General features: G+C 50.6%; 1 protein-coding gene across 2 annotated transcripts; it reads left to right on the top strand.

The window, feature by feature from the left end:
- Positions 1 to 188: 188 nt before the first annotated feature.
- LOC101939893 (killer cell lectin-like receptor subfamily F member 1) lies at positions 189 to 11,538 on the top strand. 2 transcript variants are annotated; one of them, XM_065563148.1, is made up of 5 exons: positions 189 to 573; positions 7,408 to 7,575; positions 8,862 to 9,016; positions 10,265 to 10,377; positions 11,151 to 11,538. In XM_065563148.1, the coding sequence occupies exons 1-5, from the start codon at positions 486 to 488 to the stop codon at positions 11,272 to 11,274; spliced, it is 648 nt and encodes a 215-aa protein (XP_065419220.1). In that variant the 5' UTR covers positions 189 to 485; the 3' UTR covers positions 11,275 to 11,538. The 2 variants fall into 2 exon arrangements, with proteins under 2 accessions (XP_065419220.1, XP_065419219.1); XM_065563147.1 differs by lacking the exon at positions 189 to 573 and adding an exon at positions 6,361 to 6,624 and having other exon boundaries at positions 11,151 to 11,370.
- Positions 11,539 to 12,780: the final 1,242 nt, after the last annotated feature.

Here is a 12,780-nt window from a genome sequence, read left to right as displayed (position 1 = left end):
TGCTTTCTGCCAAAAATGTCATTTGAGTGAAACCCCCAAGAAAAGATTTTGTTAGAAAACTGTCCACCCACCCTCTTTTCGACCTCATTTCCGCCTCTTGAGCTAAGAAAGCTACACAGGCTTTTGACAGCTGACTGCTGTGGGCAGCCCCCTCAAAGACCATTGAGTCTCGAAGCACAGAGAAAAGCAGAGGGACAGGCTCTCGACACACGACTGTCTGCACTGGCTCCAGGCTGGGATTTGCTGCCTGCCTGAGTTAGAATCTCCATCGAATCTGAGCAGAGTCGAGCGCCCAACGCTCAAGAGAGCATCTGGGACAGAAGGTACAAATTATTCAGCCGTTCGCCAAAGCCCAGGCCGTGGTCAGAAGTGGGGATATTTCAACACAGACAATATTTCCTGATAGAAGAGGTGTCGGTCATCTGAGCTCAGACACAAGGACGGTGCTTTCACACCCAGCTCCCTGCCGGTCACCTTTGCTGGCTATGGCGGAGGAGGGAGTAATCTACACTTATCTAACCCACCCGGCAGGCTCCCTGCCCAGCGACTCGTCAGCCCCGGTGCAGCATCACAGTGAGTGCATTTCACTTGGTGGCGGTGTTTCAGGGGGTGGATTTTGGGAGGCTGGGATTCCATTTTTGCGACTGTAATGTTGATAAATAGCAGGTCTAGTGATGCACTAGGGTTCAGATCCCCATCTGGGGTAAGCGAGCACAGCTACATTGACTTCAGTGCATTAACTCCGGATTTACATCAGGGTCACAGAGAGCAGAATTTGGTCCTCACTCCACTGACTTCAGTGGGGCTGCTCTGGATTTACCTCTGGTCACTGAGATCAAAATCCAGCCCTGACACAATTCATTGCAGTGGAGTCACTCTGGATTTGGAACAAGGTCACTGAGATTAGACTGCAGCCCTGACACAATTCATTGCAGTGGAGTCACTCCGGATTTGGAACAGGGTCACTGAGATCTGAATCCAGCCCTGACCCCATTCATTGCAGTGGAGTCACTCTGGATTTGGAACAGGGTCACTGAGATCTGAATCGAGCCCTGACACAATTCATCGCAGTGGCGTCACTCTGGATTTGGAACAGGGTCACTGAGATCTGAAATCAGCCCTGACTCTGTGAAAGAAAATAACCTGAAGACAATCTAATGTCTCTTTCAAATCAGCTTCATCCAAAACGCTAAAATGTGTTCATCCTAATTGTATATGTATCTCATGGCATCACTACAGGACAGATTTAAGTTGTGTGGCTGCCTTAATTGTGAATTTCCAGACCTGGATTCCTTTGCAGGGTAACCTCAACTCTCAATTTTGGGGCAGTGCTTGGTGGTAGGATGATTATAACACCCCTGGAATGCTTTTACTATTAAATTAGGGATAAAATATACACTCCACCTTCGCTCCATCTTCACATAGATTTTTGTCTGGGCATCACTATGCTGGGCCAGATAATCAACAGGTGCAAATCAGCTCTGAAGACTATGGTGGCATTTCAGCTAGGGAGACCAGATGTCCCTATTTTATAGGGACAGTCCTGATTTTGGGGTCTTTTTCTTATATAGGCTCCTATTACCCTCCACCCCCTGTCCCGATTTTTCACACTGGCTGTCTGGTCACTCCAGTTTCAGTTGATTTGCACCAGCTGGGGGTCCGGGTTTAGGTTCCTCTAGCCCATCGTTTCCCAAACTGGGGCTTGTGAACCCCTGGGAGTTCACGAAATGTTACAGGGGGTTCTTGGGGGGAAAAAATCCCTAATGGTGGACAGAGCTGTCCCTAGGGACCCTGGGCAGCACGGGGCCAGCAGTCCGGAGCCCCTGGACTTCCAAGAGCTAAGCAGATCAAAGCAAGCATCTCTATCACTGAGGAGATTTCAACTTCAAGACTCCTTATAAGAAATGGAAAGGGAGGGGGATATGTTTTGCTGTTTTTAAAATTAAATAGGCAGCTATTTAAATTATCATGAAGAACAAGTTTAAGCTTTGTTGTAACGTGTGTTGTTTGCCTGGACTGCTCAAGACCTGAATGCTTGTGTAGGAGGAACTCTTTGAGTTGGTTTCTTAAATACCTTCCTTCTGTTTCACATCTGATACTCCTTGATGAAACCGAAGAGCCTTGTCTTATAACAGGCTTAATCAAAGTGATACAAGCTACGAAAGTGAGATCTTGGAAGACTGTTGCCATTTTCATAATGTCATAAAAATATTGTAAGGATAAATAATAATTATCAATAGTGTGTAATAAGCATGGCGTAAGAACAAATGTTATATTTCCAAGATCACTGCTTTTATAATTTATACTCGGGTAAAGGAGAAAAGCCTGGGAAATTTTCATTTTTAGGAGGGGGTTTGCAAGACTTGACATTTTAGTGAAAGGGGTTTGCGGGTTGTTAAAGGTTGGGAACCACTGACCTAGCCCGTAGGAGAAGGTCAGCGAAATGCTTTGACTCGCTTCTGGACTGGTCTCGGAACTCTTCCAAACCAGCGACAGTCTAAGGGCCAGACTGGCCCTGGTGTAAATCGCGGTAAATCAGGGCTTTGCTGATTCACAGCAGCTGAGCATCTGGCCTGTATGCCTTGATTTATTTATTTATTTTCCCACAATGCTCAGCACCACAAGTGGGACCAAATTTGCAGGGGCTCTCAGCTTTCGGGTGGGCACCCCACGCAGTGGCTAGGCTTCAGGGGAGCCCAGCGCATTGGGTGCTAATCTCTGGAAATCCTCCCGTAGACGTCACAGCTGCAAGTTGCCGTTGGACGGGGAACATCCGGAAAGCTGTCTCCTAAGACACCGAGTCCTGAGTGTGGGTACTGATGCCCGGCAAATCTGGCCCTGAGTGCCGAGGAAAATGTGACCCCAGCCAGTGGTGGATTTAGAGTTAGTGGGGCCCTGTGCTTAGCTTCATTTTTGGGGCCCCTCCTTGGGACCCAGCCCAGAAAAAGAACATTCTCTCTTATCTCCCCCACTGCCCCCGTGTTTCATTCTGTTTTTCTTCATCCCCCACCTATAAGTAATAGCAAGTAAATGAAAATAAAGTGAGGTACCTTGATTGTTTTTCTAGTCTAACTTATTTTTCCACAGACCACTTGAAAATCGCTGAGGGTCTCGGCGGACCATCTTTCCAAATATTGTTTGTACCATTGGCTAACTATTGTAAAGTGCTTTATAAAAAAAAAATGTAAGAAAGCATTGGGGTGTGTGAGGGGGTGCAGGAGCAGGCTGGGGGTTGGGGTGCAGGGTCTGGCTAGGAGTTAGGATGCAGGAGGGGGCTCAGGGTTGGGGCAGGAGGTTGGGGTGTGGAGCGCTTACCTGGAGCAGCTCCCATTTGGTGCAAGAGGTGCAGGTGGGAATGTGGGGGTGGGGTGCAGGAGTCAGAGAGGGCAGGTGGCTGGGGGTGTGGGCTGGGGTCATGGGGGTGCTCCCAGCCCACTGCCCCACCCCAGGCCCCTGCCCTGAGCAGCTCACGGCAGGAGGATGGGGGGGGTATGTGTAGGTGAAGTGCGGGGACACCACCCCGATTCCACCCCTTTCCCCAAGGCCCAGCCCCCGCCTCTTCTCTGCCTCCTCCCCCAAGTGTGCTGCAGCCCTGCTCCTCCCCCTCCCCCAGGGAGTGACCTGAGCGCTGGTAAACAGCTGTTTGGCAGCGGGGGAAGCCCTGGGGGGGGAGGGGAAGGGGCGGGTCCATAGCCTGCTCGGAGGAGGAGGCGGGGAAGAGGTGGGGGAGGGGGAAGCTTGGCTGCCGGTGGGGGCGGAGCCTGCAGCAGGAGCTGGCAGGACCAAGCTTCTGCCCCTGCAGTTGCCCGGCCCTGGGGCCCTCTGTCGTTGGGGGGCCCCGTGCCAGGGCATCCTGTGTTTTACGGTAAATCCGCCTCTCACCCCAGTACTGAGTAACTGCAGCTTAACTTTGCACAGAAAACGATTTCATGCAGGCTGTGGGCGTAGTGAGAGCAAGACACAGTTGGTCACAGTATATCGTACAGCTCTGCCCTCCTGTGCGGTCACATTGCCCGACCAGGGGGAAGGAGCAGGGAGGCCCGCGGAGGGTGGGGGGGGGAGGGGAAGGACACTTGCCCAGAACTCGGAGGACCTGGTTTAAGTCCTTTTTTGCACACTCCCTGTGTCGCCTTGAGCTTGGCGCGTGGGTCAGACTTCCACAGGTACGTCAGTGCCTGAGCAAGTTGGCTTCAGTGGGACTTAGAGACTTCAAAAAAATCACACCCGACCTGTTTTTTAGGTGCCTAAATACCTTAGGAAAGCTGGCCCTCCATCACTCGGTGCCTCCGCTTCCCACCCATAAGCAAGCTGGAGAGACAGGGCAGCGTTCTATTACCTCTGTACCTGTCACCGGTACAAGCGCTGCTGGGCTCTGCGGCCGGTGCTGGTGGCACAGATCACGAAGGAGGTTAATGAACTAGAGAGGGGTCAGGGAACAGCCATGAGAAGGATTAAACGGTTAGAAAACCTGCGTTACAGTGCGAGACTCCCGGAGCTCCATCTCGTCAGCGTGACAAAGAGAAGGTGACGGGGTGACTTGATCCCAGGCTGTCAGTACAAATATTTAACAACGGGGTCTTCAGTCTAGCCAAGGTCTAACACAACCCAATGGCTGGAACTTGAAGCTAGCCAAATTCAGGCTGGAAATACAGGTACATTGATAACAGGGAGAGTAGTTAACCATGGAACAATTTACCAGGGGTCACGGGGGATTCTCCATCATTGTTTTTAACTCAAGCTGGGACGTTTTTCTGACGGCTCCGTTGTAGGCATTGTTTTGGGGCAGATCTCTGGCCTGTGCTAGCCTAGAGGTCAGACTAGGTGATCACAATGGTCCCTTCTGGCCTTGGTATCATAGGCACCGACTTCTGCTCCCACCAGTGGGTGCTTTACTCCCCTCTTGCCCTGGCCCCACCCCTACCCCGCCCCCTCCCGCCCCTGCCCTGCCCCCATTCCAGCCCCTTCCCCAAATCCCCACCCCGACCGTGCCCCTTCCCCGCCTCCCCCCCGAGCATGCCGCATTCCCACTCTTCCCCCTCCCTTCCAGCATGCTGCCAAACAGCTGTTTGTGGTGGCAAGGCAGGAAGTGCTGAGAGGTAGGAGGTGGGGCATGTGGCGGGAGACAGAAGCTTGGCTGCCAGTGGGTGCAGAGCACCCACTAATTTTTCCCTGGGGGTGCTCCAGCCCCGGAGCCCCCACCGAGTCGGTGCCTATGCTTGGTATCTGCGCAAGGTGGGGATAACAGCGCTGCCCTGTCTCAGAGCAGTGCAGAGAGGGTAAATATTTCCCGGGTTATGATGCGGAACCATCACAACCCAGAAACTACAGAAACGGGGCCAGGTGAGTTCCTTAGGAGGACAGAATTCTGTTACCCACTCCAGTTCCTTCTAGAGTCGGGCTGATTCCTGGAGGGGATAAAAAACAGCAACGAATTTTTAGTCCCTAAACCAATCGGCTACGGCTCTGAACCACCAAGGGAGCAGGGCTTTCGCTGAGTCACCACCCAGAGGCAGTCCCACTCCAGTGTATCAGTGCGAGTGCCTCTTTTGGCTAGATGTCCTTGTTGCTAGGCTACCAGACTAGCACGTGGGAAACCTGGTTTTGGTTCTTGGCTCTGCCACTAACTCTGTGTATGACCTCGATCAAGTCACTTAATTATTATTTGTATTATTGTGGCCTCTAGTAGCCCCAGTCGTTTACCAGGATGCCGTTGTGCTGGGTGCTGTACAAAGCCGGGATAAAAAGGCAGTGCCCTGCCCTATGGCACTTCCAATCTGGGCCTAAGACAAGAGATGACAGATGGTGACAGACAGACAGATGGGGAGAACAACGAACCCATAATGGTCGCTGTGAGGAGCTGTGGTGGCTGCACCCTCAGCCTAGCCATTGTCAAGTTTTTTTGTGGGCGTCACAACCAAGGAGAGTGTTGGTGTCTCTGCGCTGGGTCTGACAGCTCCTCCCCATCTCTAAACCGGGATCGCAGCACAAAGGGATCCCTTAGGAGATGATGCCTCCTGCAAGGTGTGTCACTGAGCGATGTATGCTGTGACTCGCTTTCATCCCACCACGTATTGCCGGGCTGGAGGCAGGAAATACTGGGTGAAATTCCCAGCCCCGTCTGTTGAGGAGATGAGTTGAGATGATTGGAAACATCCCGTCCAGCCTCAGTTTAGAGATCCACTCAGAGCTGATGGCTTACACCAGTTTACTGTATCTCTGTATGATCATTATAACACGTTCACCTCCCCCCTCACACACACACTTCCGGCAGTGGGTTTCCTGATCTGCTGAGCTGAAAAGAGCAATGTCTTCTCCACCTCCTTCTCAGAGACTTTTGCTGCAATTTGCTCAGCTAGCCACAGTCAAACAAGGGGGCTGGTTTCCACTGACAAGCGAGAATTGCAAACAGGCCAGGCCAGCGCGTTAAAGGGCAGAGACGTCGCCTTGCAGATGTCAATGGATGTGGGTGCACCACAGGCAGTTATCTCCCCCGGTGCATGCAAACCGGCTCTGCATTTCCCCCCTTGATTCTTGCAGCTTGTCCGCAGTGTCCGCTTTGGCATCGGGTGGGCTGGGCCGGGAACATCGTCCTGCTGGGAGCAGTGATAGTGCTGGCTGTCCTGGGTGAGTAGCCCCCGGCTGCGGGTTTTGCGCTGCGGCCCAGCGACGCACCGGGAACTCAACACACCTTGTTGGGGCTCAATGCCAGAATCGCTGAGCGGCGGCCTCTGGCCTGGGGGATACAGGAGGTCAGACTAGATGAGCCAAATGGTCTCTTCTAGACTTGAAATTTGTGATTCTGGGACAACTGTGCCAGATTCTCTGTTGCTATAAATTGCCTTAGTGTCATTGATTTACACTGCCTGGGGATCTGTCCATTGACTGTAATGGAGCGACATAGATTCACACCGGCTGGGATCTGGTCCATTGACTCCGATGGAGCCATAGGCACTAACGTCAGGGGTGCTCCAGGCCTCAAGCACAGACAAAAAAAAATAGGAGGTGCTCAGCTCCCACCAGCCACAGTGGTTCAGCGTGGCCCCTGGGATGGCTCCCAATCAGCTGTTTGGAGGGCAGGAGAAGGGGGATGGGGCAGGAGACAGTGGGGCAAGGAAGGGAGAGAGGATGGAGAAGGGGGTGAAGCGGGGGCATGAAGAGGCATAGTGAGGGCGCGGCCTCGGGGGGAGGTGGAGTGAGGGCGGGGCCTCAGGGGGAGAGGCGGAGTGAGGGCGGGGCCTCGGGGGGAGAGGCGGAGTGAGGGCGGAGCCTCAGCAGGAGAGGCGGAGTGAGGGCGGGGCCTCAGGACGAAGCTGGGGTGGAGCGCCTGTGGCTGGAGTTACGGCTGATCTACACTAGCTGGAATCTGGCCTTGTCTTTTCCAATTTTTTGCTTTAATTTATCCTGAAGTTGGCCAGCGCTCTTCCCAGAATCGCCAGACGGCAGCCGTCCCGCAGACCGCTCCGAAGAGCGACTCGTGTGAGATAAATGAAAACACAACACCGCACCACCGTACATTGGAGAATTTCCGATCTTGCCTCAAGCAAAACTTGTGTGGGGTGGAAAAGAGCTCGGCAGGTAACCCCCGCGCATCCTGTATCCAACCCGTCACTCACCCTCACTGTTACACACCCGGATGTTTACATAAAGCCGAGACACCTTCGTTCCCACACCCTCTCTATCCCATCCCTCCTCTCATGAGCCTCTATAATATCGCCAGGAATCTACAGCCTCAACAGTGACTGCTACTGGCCAGCCAGGGTGATCTGAGCTTTGAAAGATACAGGCAGCTTTAGCAATAATAGTGAATTATGATTTTATAGTTCTTTAGCTGATATGTGTATTACATGTGTAGCATCTAGAGGCACTGAGATCAGGGCCCCTGTGTGCACAGACACACAGCGAGAGACAGTCCCTGCCCCAGCTGAGATCAGGGCCCCGTTGTGCCGGGCGCTGCACAGACACACAGCGAGAGACAGTCCCTGCCCCAGCTGAGATCAGGGCCCCGTTGTGTCGGGCGCTGCACAGACACACAGGGAGAGACAGTCCCTGCCCCAGCTGAGATCAGGGCCCCGTTGTGCCGGGCGCTGCACAGACACACAGCGAGAAACAGTCCCTGCCCCAGCTGAGATCAGGGCCCCGTTGTGTCGGGCGCTGCACAGACACACAGGGAGAGACAGTCCCTGCCCCAGCTGAGATCAGGGCCCCGTTGTGCCGGGCGCTGCACAGACCCATAGCGAGAGACAGGCCCTGCCCCAGCTGAGATCAGGGCCCCGTTGTGCCAGGCGCTGCACAGACACATAGTGAGAGACAGTCCCTGTCCCAGCTGAGATCAAGGCCCCATTGTGCCGGGCGCTGCACAGACACAAAGTGAGAGACAGGCCCTGCCCCAGCTGAGATCAGGGCCAGCATTGACTGACATTAACATACTCCCTATTGAGCCCTGCAGCACAGCGCCCCCTAGCACTACACTGGCGCAATGGGGTCAGCAGTGGCTGGTGAGAGCACTTTATTGAGCCTCTACCCTGATAACTGAACACAGCCACCCCCCACACCTCCGCAGCGCCACAATGGGGCATTGGGGCCAGCACTGACTGTGAGGGGAGAGTGTGCCCTGCTGATCCTCCTGCTACGCTAACCTGTAGCACAGCGCCCCCTTGCATCACACTGGGGTATTGGAGCCAGCACTTACTCTGAGCACCCCATGGTGGTATGGTCTTGCCACGCTCCCCAGAGTTCTGCCAATGCGCTGCCCTTTGTCTCATTAAAACATTGAGTGTGAAGGCTCCATGTGTCTCTGCTGGTGGAGCAGGTCAGAACAATCAGATCCATTATTTTAATAATTGTTCCATTTCCCCGTCCAGAGGGCTCCGGGTGCAAACTCTGCCCCAGGCACTGGGTGCCGCACAGGGACAAGTGCTACTGGCTGTCTGAAGAGAACCAATACTGGAGCAGGGGCTGGGATGACTGCTCACGGAGGGGATCTCACCTGCTAGTGATCCAGGACCGGGAGGAACTGGTAAAGAACGTGCTAAACTTCACCATAGTTGTGTCCTTGTTAATGAGAGCAGGTCACGAAGCCCTCTTTTATTTTTCTATCAACAAACTTTTGAAAGTAAAATTTTCATTCACAATTTTTCTGTTTTTGACAGGAAAAATTTAAAGGGAAATGAAATGTTAGTTTTTTTCAGAATTTTGACAGATACTCTCCATTTATTTTTAATCATTTTTTAACAATTTAAATGTTCAGTTGTGCAGAATTATGAATTTGAAGTATTTTTTATCAATTTTTATTGCTGTAAATTTTCACAGTTGTGGGAAATCATGGGGCTGGGTCAGACACTGGGCAGGGAGGTCGGACCATAATTAGTTAATGACAGTAGATGTTGAGATTCAAAAAGGTAAAGTTTTATAACAGTCAACATATACAAAGTAAGAATCCTTAAATCAAATGCTAAGGTCTCAAATAACATTTTTCTTACTTTGCCTCTCTGTAAATTTTGATTATTGTCAGTGGAAATATTTTTCATCAGTTTGTGTGTGTACGGTAAAGTCAACATTTGCTGATAAAAATCAAATCGTCCGATACACTTAGACTGGGAACGATTAAATTTTTATATAAATAAATGCATTATATATATATATATATATATATATATATATATATATATATATAATTATTATATAAATAAATATATTAATAGTAGATCCCAAAACATTTTACAGTGTTAAAATGATTAGGTACAAACTGGAGACAGGAATCACTCAGCTATCGCTGGGATGCGGCTACTTCTGGGGTGGGACAGCTGGGTAACAGCTGTATAGCAACGTTGCACAGGGTTTGTTCACTCTGTACAGAATCCTATCTGGAAAGAGGTGCAGTAGGTGGATAACAGCTGACATGTTTGCCCAGGGTTGAAATGCTATTAATTATTTATTAGAGCTGTGTTTAAAAAAAAAAACAGCACAAAAATTGTAAAAATTGTCATTCAAAAAAATTGAGAATGTTTACTGATGTTCCCCAAAAATGATAACCAAAATTCATCAAAATCTTGGTGGAGGGGAACAGGACTGACTCAGTTATTAATTAATGCTATAGATTGTTTGTTATGTTTACTTTCAATTGGAGTTTCAGCTAGTCCTGATTCGTCACCAATATTAATGATCAAAACCCAAACTAGAGATCAGGTCTCATTTGCATTGTGAGCAAAGGAGCCAGAGAATTCTACCATGTTCTGTTCTCTCTGACACCATGTCCATGTCACAGGAGTTCACACAGAATCTTACAGGAAATCAAAATCCGGTGTGGATTGGACTCAACATCACATCCCCAGGGAGGAAGTGGACCTGGGTGGATGGTTCCCCGTTAAATCAAACACTGTGAGTGTTTCCTGATTAGTATTTGACATGAGTCTGCAATAAATACATAGTGTGAAACCCTGGGCCCTATTAAAGTCAATGGCAAATCTGCTGTTGACCTCCATGGGGCAAGGATTTCATCCATTAAATCTTACAGTGTAAGGGCCTCAATCCTGGGGTTAACACATGGGGTTAAGTCTCATGGCAGTGAATGGCAGTATGCATGGGAGGAAATCAAGGCAAGTACATAAATGTTTGCAGGATCAGGGTCTCTGTTTGCATGGCCCCACACTCCTGGGCAGAACTGGTTACAAAATGGGGAGAAACACGATTGTTTCAATCTTTTCTTGTTTTTTGTCAACATCTGAGATTTTAAAATTCAAAAGCTGATCAATTTCAAAACTGAGAAAGTCCCAACTGCCCCAAAGTTGGTCAAAAAACTAGATCACTCAAAATTCATCAAAACTACTCTGTTTTTTCACTGAAATTTGAAATTGACTCAACTTTTCATGTAAGTTTCAAATGCGGAACATTTGCATCTGTTCTAAAGATTGGCCTCTCGGCGCTAGCCCTCTGATTAATCACTTTGCTGCAAGTTTCTGTACCATGTGCCCCTCTCCACCACGTCTGGACTTCAATATATCAACTTGTTTCATGTATTAGCCAATCTAGGGAAGGACTAGAGATGACGCTGGAACCCCAACCTCCTGAAAGAAAGGAGAAAAGCTGCGATAGACCCTCTTCTCCACCTCTAAACCCACTGATTGTGACTGTCTCCTTCACTCCTTTCACAGATTCACGGTATCGGGTCCTGCGGAAGAGAACAGCTGTGCTGCAGTAAAGAAGAATCAGATCAAGTCTGAAATCTGCAACACTCACTATAAATGGATTTGCCAGAAGGAAGCTGTGCGCATTTAACCGGGTGGATTGGCGACCTCTGGCTGCATCTATAGAATGTAGAACATCCTGTGTTCTCAGCTCTATTGCAGCTAACAAAACCTCAGGCAGCATAAATCTGGGTAACGCTGATAAAGTGAATGGCGCAATGCTGATTTACATCCATTGGGGGTCTGGGCCCATTGACTCCGATGGAGTTACGGCCAGTTCACACCAGCTGGGGATCTGGCCCTTGGATTATTTAAAAAAATAAATAAATCTATAATTTTTTCACAGTGCTTCTAATATTGTCTTCAGAGTATTAAAAGATTCCTGGGACATTATTGTATACATGATGGTAACACCTAGAGGCCCCAGATGAGATCAGGGTCCCATTGTACTGGGCACTGCAGACACACAGGGAGAGACAGTCCCTGCCCCAGCTGAGATCAGGGCCCCGTTGTGCCAGGCACTCCACAGACACACAGGGAGAGACAGCCCCTGCCCCAGCTGAGATCAGGGTCCCATTGTACTGGGCACAAATGAGGGTGATTAATCATTGGAACAAACCCCCAAGGGAAGTGGTGGATGCTCCATCTCTTGATGCCTTTTGGGAAGAGGCTTTTAGTCAAACACAAGTTACTGGGCTCAGTACAGGGGTAACATCGTGAGAGTCTCTGGCCTGTGTTATCTGGAGTGGTTTCTTGTTAACTCCTTATGCTTCACCATCTCTTCCACCTTGTTTTGAGCTGTGACACGCTGAGGACCTTTCCCAGACAGGCAGCAGAGCTCTGTGGACCTCGAAGGCTTGTCTCTCTCTCTCCAACAGATCCAATAAAAGATATGACCAGAGGTGATGCGTGGAGGTGGGTGGGAGGGGGGAGGATGCGGGGTCACGTGCCGCCATCCCCAGATTTGCTGCTTGGTTTGTACTGAGCATGCTCATATGGACTGGGAATGGATCACTGGATAATTACCAGTTCTGTTCTTTCCCTCTGAAGCACCTGGCACTGGCCGCTGTCAGAGACAGGATACTGGGCTAGATGGACCTTTGATCTGACCCAATATGGCCGTTCTTATGTTCTGATGACTGAGCATGCTCAGTAACATCTGCCAAAGCCACCACCCTCTCTCTGCTCGGCAGGTCTCTGGATATGTCAGGATGTCAGGCTAGATGGCCTAGGGGTCCCGTGTGGCCCGAAACGAGGACACGTCTCCAGGAAACCGGTCTGCAGCCCCCAGTCTCCAACAGCAGGAGGTCCTGTTCTGAGACACTCTGAGAATCCTAGCAGCTGAGGAAGTGGGATGCAGCAGGGGAAGAACAGGTGTGGACTGATGAGCCAAAGCTGATAACGTGTGGGTGCGAAGGGCTGCTGAAAGCTGCTCGCCTAGCAGAGACATTCTTGCCTGAAGACAGTTTCCTGCAAGGCCCCCAGACACCGAGGCTGCTAGCGGAGGTGTGACGGGCTGCAGCTCAGTTTGCAAGTCCTGATGCTGCCGGGGCGAGTTCCAGCAGCCCCTGTTTTGTCTGCATAACTAACAATGTGA

This window comes from Chrysemys picta, chromosome 12 (genome assembly GCF_011386835.1).
Source record: "Chrysemys picta bellii isolate R12L10 chromosome 12, ASM1138683v2, whole genome shotgun sequence".
Classification (NCBI taxonomy): domain Eukaryota; kingdom Metazoa; phylum Chordata; order Testudines; family Emydidae; genus Chrysemys; species Chrysemys picta.
This window is presented reverse-complemented; position numbering and strand designations above follow the sequence as displayed.